This window comes from Prosopis cineraria, unplaced genomic scaffold (genome assembly GCF_029017545.1).
Source record: "Prosopis cineraria cultivar Desert tree isolate PC_DT_omini unplaced genomic scaffold, ASM2901754v1 PC1, whole genome shotgun sequence".
Taxonomy (NCBI): Eukaryota; Viridiplantae; Streptophyta; class Magnoliopsida; order Fabales; family Fabaceae; genus Prosopis; species Prosopis cineraria.
Genome location: NW_026555332.1, coordinates 3,659,422 through 3,669,010, shown reverse-complemented (window position 1 = coordinate 3,669,010; position 9,589 = coordinate 3,659,422). Strand labels below are relative to the sequence as shown.

General features: G+C 38.7%; 1 protein-coding gene across 1 annotated transcript; it reads right to left on the bottom strand.

The window, feature by feature from the left end:
- Positions 1–9,444, bottom strand: LOC129313642 (CASP-like protein 5A2). Its single transcript, XM_054956921.1, has 3 exons — positions 8,971–9,444; positions 7,687–7,819; positions 1–325 (listed from the first exon to the last, which is right to left on the bottom strand). The coding sequence occupies exons 1-3, from the start codon at positions 9,174–9,176 to the stop codon at positions 134–136; spliced, it is 531 nt and encodes a 176-aa protein (XP_054812896.1). The 5' UTR covers positions 9,177–9,444; the 3' UTR covers positions 1–133.
- Positions 9,445–9,589: the final 145 nt, after the last annotated feature.

The window sequence follows — 9,589 nt, the reverse complement described above, 5'->3', positions numbered from 1 at the left end:
TTTTCAAGTTCACATGTATTGAATCGAACAGAGGCTATAGTTCAAGGGATCGATGAGGGCCAGGAATGTGAATTATACATATGGCCAATCATTACACACAGTTCATACCATAAATACATGCAAAAGCCACCTACTACTTGGCAGCCAGTGTCCAGAAATTCAAAAGAAAGGAAGGGGAAGCAGCAAACCAACTCATAAATGCCATGGCTGTTGCTATCTCAAACCTGCTGCAGTGATTCTGTGCACAATCATTCAGATCGTTACCAATAAGGACTGTGATACCAGCAGAAGCACACGAGGCAGCAAAAGTGAGTGTTGAAGTAATCTGTAATAAAAGGAAAATTTCTCAGGTTAAACGTAAAGGTACGTATAATTCAATAAAATCATCACCAGATACCAAATAGGTAATTTTCTCAATTTTTCTCTCCATTTAGAATTCTTTTGAGGGAACTAAGGTACATATTCTCTTCATTTTTATCCTGTCATATTCACCTTAGTTTCCCAAACTAGGAAATGCGGATTTCACAGTAAATTTTCATGTTCCCCAAAAGGGTGTGAGAACATGTCTTTTTGGTTATGAAAACAACACATATATGAGGGTTCTGCATTGATTTCATGGCTTTTGGAGCCTGACAACAAAAGTCCTTCAACAATCTAAAAGACAATAATGGTTTCCAAATTAACTTCCATTTTACACAGATTATAGATATATATAGCTAATTTTAAGTTACTTCTACCAATATGCATTTTGACAAGGTAAAATTGTACACAAGTAATCTTGAGAAGCCAAAAGCTTAGTCATTTGGTTGTTTGTAACAAATAGAGGCTATGACCACCTTACCCGGTAGTAAATAAAGGGTTAATGGAGAATCTTATAATTATCTTAGAAGAGAATAATGAGTAATGTGTTCTGATAACTCAGGAATTATCATGCGCAAATCCATTGGAATGAAAAAGAGATGAAAGCTCATCATCGGTTCAGAGAATTGGATGAAAAGCTAGATCAAACTCACACTCATGTAGTTATGTTACAAAACTCTGAAATTTGATGACAAGAATGGGTAATATTGTAGCAAAGATCTTGGCAAAGGTTTTGCAAACAGGGGTGAGCATCAATGTTTAAGTTGCAGGTTCGTCCATGGATAAGATACACTAAGGGGAAAGAACCTATGGGCAATTCACGACAGGGTTATGGATTCTCAACAGATTTTACAAGCACTGACTCCTAATTTGATGGAAGTAATTTAGAAGTGTGGGTTTGTTGCTGCAAGCAATTTATTGATGTGGATGCTACACCAGATGATTAGAGGGTCATTTATTAGTATGCACTATGCATAAAAAAGGGAAAGCCAGAAAGCATTTCAGTGGCATCAAAACAAGACAAGAAAGAACTTCATGCTATATTGATTGGACCATAATGAGACCCAGCCAGAAAATACAGTATTAAGTGCAGAAATACAGTGACTGTTATATGAGTGGGGAAAATCCTGAGGTTTTGATATTAATGAACCAAAAGAGAACCGAATCAGTGTTACAAAGACACTCACTGACTCTAGCCAAAACCCTATCTCCCCTTACAGATAAATTACAGCAATAACAGACCCAAAACACATTCACAGTGGTCTCACTCTCTCTGGCATTCGAGGGCCAAGCTCTCCCTCACTATTCCATTATCAAAGACATGCCAGCCCAAAACAAGCAAAAGACTACTAATACCATAGTAAGGCTTACACACAGCCCCTACTACTAAAAATAGATTCTATATATAACATAGGATCATAATTTTACTGTTCCTTACAGCCAGGGACTGAAGGATAATCATCTTGACCAGTCAAAGCTTTTCCATCTAAGTCATTCTTCCTCTTTGACGTCCTCTTGTAGGTATGAGTAAAATTACAGGCTCTATCATCACCCTCCCCAAAAAGTTTTACCTTGTCCTCAAGGGAAAAGGCTGGAAATTGTTTACTAATCAGATCTGCATCTTCCCAAGAATTCTTGAAACTGAGTAAATCTTGCCATTTAACTAACAACTCTCGCTGTCCATTTAAAAGCTTGCGAACCCTTCTAATGTCTTGAGGCTGCACCTGTAACTCGAATTCATCAGAAAGTGTTGGAGGGATGGTAGGATTTATCACAGCAGAATGAACAGATTGCTTTAGCTGAGAAACATGAAACACCGGAAGGATGCAAGCAGTAGGTGGAAGTTCAAGTCTGTAAGCCACTATTCCAACCTTCTCAAAAACCTTGAAAGGACCATAAAAACACGGGATGAGCTTCTCATTAAACTTCCTAGCCAAGGTTTTCATCCTATAAGGTCAAAGTTCCACATAAACAAATCCCCAATCTCAAAATGCACATCTCTCCAATGCTCGTCCGCTTGTGCTTTCACTTTGCTTGGAGCCTTAGCCAAATTGTCCGTTAGAAGCGAAATGATCTGATTTCGAACATGAACATTCACATCTTCTATAGCAGAAGGTTCATCACTAAGCTTCAAGAATGTAAGGAGATCCCTACTATACATTGCTTTAAAGGGTGTCATGCCAACTGCACCATGATATGAAGTGTTATACCAATATTCAACTCATGATAACCATTTAGCACATTAAGTAGCCTTCTTGTTGGCAAAACAATGCAAATAAGTCTCCAAGCTCTTGTTTAGCACCTCAGTCTGTCCATCAGATTCTAGATGGTAAGATTAGCTAAGGCAAAGTTGAGATCCAGCCTATTTGAACAATTCTTGGCAAAAGTGGCTAATGATAACCTTGTCTCGGTCCAAAACTATCTTTTTAGGGAAACCATGTAATTTCAAAACCTTCGCTACAAACTTTTCAGCAACATCCTTCGTAAGAAAAGAATGAGCAGGAGGGAAAAAATGAGCATATTTTGTAAGTCTATCCACAACTACTAATATGGTATCATACCTCCTTGATTTGGGAAACCTAGTGATGAAATCCATGCTAATATCTTCCCAAATACTTTGTGGAATAATTAATGGTTGTAACAGGCCAGCAGGAGACAAAGCTTGGTACTTATTCTTTTGACACACCTCACAACTCGCCGCATGTTGCTGGACATCTCTTTTCATTCCCTCCCAATACACCGGATTGGACAGTCTCTGGTAGATGCGTAAATAGCTTGAATGCCCCCTGATTGGAGAGTCATGGTACTCCTTGAGTAACAAAGGAATTCTGGTGGAACCCTTTGGTAGCACTAACCTTGTTTTATAGTGTAGACAGCCATGTACTAAGTTGTACCCTTCCACCCTTTTTTTATGAGTGACGAGTTGCTGCAGAATTTTGCTCAAATTTGGATCAGTTTGCACTTCTTTCTCCCATTCTTCCACATCATTGTACTGCCATAAAGAAAATCCCATTAACTCCAGCGATTCTTCTTGTCCGAATAGAGCATTAGCAGCCCTATTCTCTTTGCCAGACTTATACACAATCTCAAATTTTGAATCCCATTAATTTAGAGACCCTTTTTTTTGGTTTTCATCAACTACCCTTTGCTCTAGCAAGTACTTCAAGGCCTTCTGATCAGTACGGATGATGAATTTGTGTCCCCAAAGATAATGTTGCCACTTCTTGATTGCCGTAACAATAGCTATGAGTTCCCTTTCATAAATAGAGCATTGTTGAGCCCTCTTTGAGAGTTTTTGGCTAAAATATGCCATAGGTCTGTTCCACTACAACAAGATTGCCCCTACACTAGTACCGGAGGCATTGGTTTCTAACTCAAAGGGGATGGTAAAATCAGGCATTACAAGCACAAGAAGTGTAGTCATTGTTGTCTTAAGTTGCTCAAAAGCCTATTCTGCTTCCAATGACCACTTAGAATCTTCCCATAATTCTTGACAAATCAAGAGTAGTACCTGGTCAGCCTTAGGAATCCCTTTAAGGATGTCACATTCTTAGGCTTTGGCCACTTCACCATGCTTTCTATCTTGGCCGGATCTACTTGAACCCCTTCCTTTGATATAAGATGACCTAGATACTCAATCTTTGGTTGCACCAAACTGCATTTCTTTAAATTAATCACAAGCTGGTTTTGTTTGAAAATAGAAAATACAGCCTCCAAATGTTTTAAATGTGAGGTTAGATCATTGCTATATATAAGAATATTATCAAAAAAATACTTATGCAAATTTGCGTAAGTATTCTATAAATACCTCATTCATCAAGGACTGAAAAGTTGAGGGGGCATTTGTTAATCCAAAGGGCATCATCTTAAACTCATAATGTCCCTCGTGTGTTCTAAATGCTGTTTTGTGCTCATCCCCGACCTTAATTCGAATCTAATGATACCCAGACTTCAAATCCAACTAGGAAAAAATTGTGACCCACTTCAATTCATCCAATAACTCATCAATGGCTGAAATGGGAAACTTATCCAGAACTATAATCTTGTTTAAAGCCCTGTAGTCAACACAGAACCTCCAAGTTCCAACTTTTTCTTCACCAGCAATATCAAGCTTAAGTAAGGGTTGTTGCTTGGTTGAATAATTCCAGCTTTCAATTTCACCATGTTTTTTGTTTCATTCCTCCACAAATGAGGGTACCGACAGCGTCCAATGTTCGGTGATTGTTCTCCTAACTTAATAATAATGGCATGATCCTTGGCACAGGGCGGAGGTAGAACCTCATGAACCTAGCAAACCATAGGGAATTTTTCCAGTAATTTCTGAATTTCCAGACTCAAAATTGTTGTGCCTTCATCGCTGCCCGTCAATCCATTATACTCAATCAAAAACCCTTTTCCTTTCTTCCCCACAGATCGAATCAAAGGTCTAAAAGTAGTTTGAGCCTGAGTAAGAGAACAATCGCCTTGCAAGCAAACTTTCTTTTCTTTATTGCCAATCTTCATTGTTAATTGGGTCCCATTAATCTTCACATCATCCAATAACCTCAGCCATTCCATTCCCAAGACTACATCAACATCTCTTAACCTAAAAGGCTAGAAGGTTTGAATTATATTGAGACCCTGAATGCTTAAACGAAGGTCCTTACATCGCTTCTTCCCTTTCACAGTAAACCCATCGCCTATTGTAATAGTATATTCAGAAATTTCATCAAAATGTAATTTTAGCTTACTCTACAAATCTTCCACAATAAATTTATGGGTGGCACTACTATCACCACCTTAATGCCCCTAATCTTCCCTTTTACCTTCATGGTGTGGTTATCACCAAACCTAGCCATGGAATTGAAAGATAATCCCATCTACATCCCCCCTTCAATAGTTTCAAAATTCCCTTCCTTGGCTTCAAGCACTGCATGTTCTTCTTCTTTGGCATTCTACCCATCTCCATTATCAACACTTGAAGAGTCTTTTTCCTACACTGGGGGGTTAGGCTATATTTGTCACCACATTTAAAGCATAGTCCAACCTCCCTTCATTGTGTGATTTCAGTGTTAGAAAGTCATTGGGAATTGCTGAATTTCTTTGTCACAGGTATAGAGTTCGAAGTGCTCCCTACTTTCGATTGATCTGTTCTTGTCTCCGTGCATTTTGCATTTCTTGTAGGCATCACTACACAAGAGGTCGCATTCTTGCTAGCTTCAGCCACGTGCATCACTCGTGCAAAATAAGTAGGAAACAAGTTGGGACGGTTTGTTTCTGGGCTCGAAATGAGTCTGTGGGTTTCAAGTAAACCTAGCCTCTTTGCATTCCACCAACATCTAAGTTCTCCCACCGATACAAACAGCCATCTCCATTAGTTTACGCAAAGTGGTGGTCTTGTTTAGCTGTAAATAACCTCTCATAGTCCCCTTGGTTAGAAGGAATGGAATCGGCATAACAGTTCTCTTTTAAACTCTACCCAGTTGCATAGAGGCGTTCTCGTGTCAAACCACTGATACCAATTCAACGCTTTGCCTCCCAAACATAACATAGCTATTTCAAGCTTCTCTTGCTCTGTTATGGAATTCATTTGGAAGTATCACTCCACTCGAAAAGGCCATCCAAGAGGATCTTCAACTGAGAAGATAGGTAACTCTAACTTCTTGTATTTACTCATCTCAAGTCCACCTCCTAGATCAATCTCAAAGGTCTCTTCATGATGAGTACCTTCCTATTCATCCCCTACCACTTTTTTCTGTATCTATTCCAAGGCGACATTTATACCTTTCAACACTTCTTCGATGTTGCTCACATCCTTTATCAACACTCCAACCATCTTCAATTCCCATACTTCCAGATCAAAATATTGTACTCTCTCTACCATAACCCCTTACTTCAACTACCCAAGAATCGTATTGCTCTGATACCAAATAATGAGACCCAACCAGGAAATATAGCATAAGTGCAGAAATATAGTGACAGCATCATATGAGAGGGGAAAATCCTGATGTTTTGATATTAGTGAACCAAAAGAGAATCAAATCAGTATTATGAAGACACTCACTGATTTTGGCCAAAATCTTATCTCTCCTTACAGATAAATTACAGCAATAATAGAACCAAAACACACTCACAGTGGTCTCACTCCCTCTGGCATTCGAGAGGCTAGGCCCTCCCTTTCTATTCCATTACCAAAGACATACCAGCCCAAACAAGCAAAAGACTACTAACACCATAGTAAGGCTTACACAAAGCCCCTGCTACTCAAAATATCTTCTGAATATAACATAGGATCATAATTTTACTATACCTTATGGTCAAGGACTGAAGGATAATCATCTTGACCAGTCAATGCCCTTCCATCTAAGTCATCCTTCCTCTCTATCCTCCTCTTATAGGTATGAGTAAATTTACGAGCTCTATCAAACCACATAATTGACAGGGAATTGTTAACAGGAGGGAAAAGTGACTGATTGTCAACAATTGATTTATTGATTAAAGTTGGTAGAGGAGCCGGCCATAAAATCCTCCTTGAGAGGACTAGAAAAATAGAAGCACCCATGAGGATGATTAACCCAAAAGGCCAATTAATTGCCATGTACTTGGTTAGATTACAAGCCACCGTTCCAACCATCTTTTAATGCCAGCCTTTTAGCCAACAATTCTCCCATTTGTCTCAAGAAACCAGGCTCTTGTTTTCATGCCAGCCTTCCAAAACCTAGGGTCTAACACCTTTCATAAATAACTATTCACCAAAATATTTCCAAGTGATTGATAACTTTCAGCAATAATACCTAAGAAACCCTCAACTAACCCTATTTTGAATGCAATACAAGAAAAACCACTAAACAGTTGACAAGATGGGAGATGGAGAGAAGTAGGAGGAAGGGGTTATACTATCCTGTTGGATTAACAGCATTAAGTTATTTAATTGGAAGTAACTAATAGAGGTTACAATTTGCTTAGCCTTGAGAGAGAGAAAAGGTTAAATGGAAATCCTGTAAATGTCTCAGAAGCAAAAAAAAAAAATGATAAGTCTATTCAGAAAGCTAAGGAGTTATCTTGTTCACTTCACTCTGTTCATTCTTTCTTTGACATGTCTTAGGTGTATCATAATTCATAATGTCCCAGGCTTTCTTCAACCAAACGAACAAGTGCAGAAAGTATCAGTGTTAATAAATTTTCTCCTTAGTGACATCTTGCATGGATAACAAATTAACCTAAATGGGAGCAATGCTCCAGACACCAGAGTACTGCTGGCAAGAATAGTGAGACACAAACGAGATACAAATCCTACAGAAACTTTAATTGCACAAGTTAACTAAGTTTGGCAGCATGTTGTCTTACTCCATCACCAATAGAGAATAAGCTGACAATTCTGGAATTTCGGAAGCTACGCTGCACTAAAATGGCATATACATCAGCAATCGCTAGAGTGAGGCTCCACAAGCTTTGCAAGCTCACAGCAGCAACTAGGTAGCTGGTACAGCAAATATCAGAAAGCCTGTCATGCTAAATGGAAAAAATGAAGACTCTAAGATAAACAAGGTTATCAGTCCCATGGATCACCTCCTTTTTTATTTCTTTTTTAGGCCAAAATGAATCACCTTCAATAACAGTACAATTAATAGGACAACTCATCCCAATGCCCCTCCCTTGTAGCCTTTTCCTTCCATAAAATTTTGCTCTTATCAGATAATTTGGCAATTAAAAGAACTTCTCCCAACCAATGGAAACATGAATAAAGCACACCTACAACACTTCTTGCATGGCTCGCTCAAAATACTAAGCTACTTCTGGCAAGCCCAAAATTCATCGAAGCATAATTTGTAGAGACAGAAATGTACAACAACGAAATAGGCACTCAATCAGAGGCAGAAGAAATAAAGCTATACGTTCAAACAAACAAAAACCAAGTAAAACAACATCAACAAGAGATTTGAACAACCAAAAAGTTCCTTTCCAGCACACTATTGCTAGCAGGTCAACACGGTTCCAAAAGGAGAAAAATAAAGAATTAAGCCATTAGCCCTTATAGAATTCATATTTTTTTTTTTTTGGCCTTTGCTCCAAACTACTACACCGTAAAAAAGTACAAGGATAACTGCTCCCATCAACATGTAAACAAGCAAGACATCCTTTGAAACTGAATTCAGTGTTTAAGAAAGTAGTAAGCAACATTTGAAACTGATGTTTTGGAGATTATAATCGAGCCATTATATTACAATTTTAAAAATGTTTTCCCCTACCATAAAACTCCTGTTAATATGGTATTAAATTCTACTCTCATGATATATGTTGTGTTGGCACTCTGCCTATGTATGATTGAATCACGCCAATTCACCGAAACCTCATCACACACCACACTAGGGTGATTTTTACTACGTATACTTTTATCTTTAATCCCTTTAGCAGCCATGAATTATGCATATTCCAAGTGTCTGACAGCGTAATTTACAATCATCGCGACCAGTTTAATGACAGAATCGAAAAGATAACAAAGACAGAGTCACTAACTTTTAAACGATATATATCGAATTAAAAATTGAATAAAATTCTGACTATGAACCAATTAAAACGCATATTGCAGACTAGCATAAAAAGTTAAGACAACAAAAACCATCGGAATACCGGAAAGCGGTGACAGAAGGGAAATCGCTGGTGGTGGCCATGACAACCAGGGCAAGGGCAGCGAAAACAAACTGAAGCAAGCGCAAGGCAAGACCTCCCAATGTGCCCGGCATGCCCTGTACGTCTTTCATCCTTGCCCTAGGCAAAGCATTATCTGTGAGCGGCGGGGCTTCAATTGGGTGAATTGAAGGGTGAACCATGGACATGATGATGAAGCTTCTGGCAAAACACAAACTACCATAAAAAAGGGGAAAATCAGAACTGTAGTCGAGTGCTAGAAGGAGAGGGAAAGGAGAGTGGAAGCTGAAGAGAATGATTCCTTTTGGCGTTTCCTGAGGAGAGAGAAAGAGGAACGGCTGGTACTGCTGAAGCTACTGGCAAACATTGGCAGAAGTAGAAGGCTAACGAAGGAGAGCTTCAAAAATGGTAAAATTGGGAAACAGAAATTCAGTTCTGCGTTATGCGTAGTTGCGCGCTGATCAATTTATGCATTAACACCGGACATTAACCCTTGTTTACTTTGGGGGTTGGCAGGAAAAATTAGAAAGAATTGGTTTTAGGGAAAACATCTAATGATATAGTTGTATGATCAATTCAACTCTACCTCAATTATAAAAAA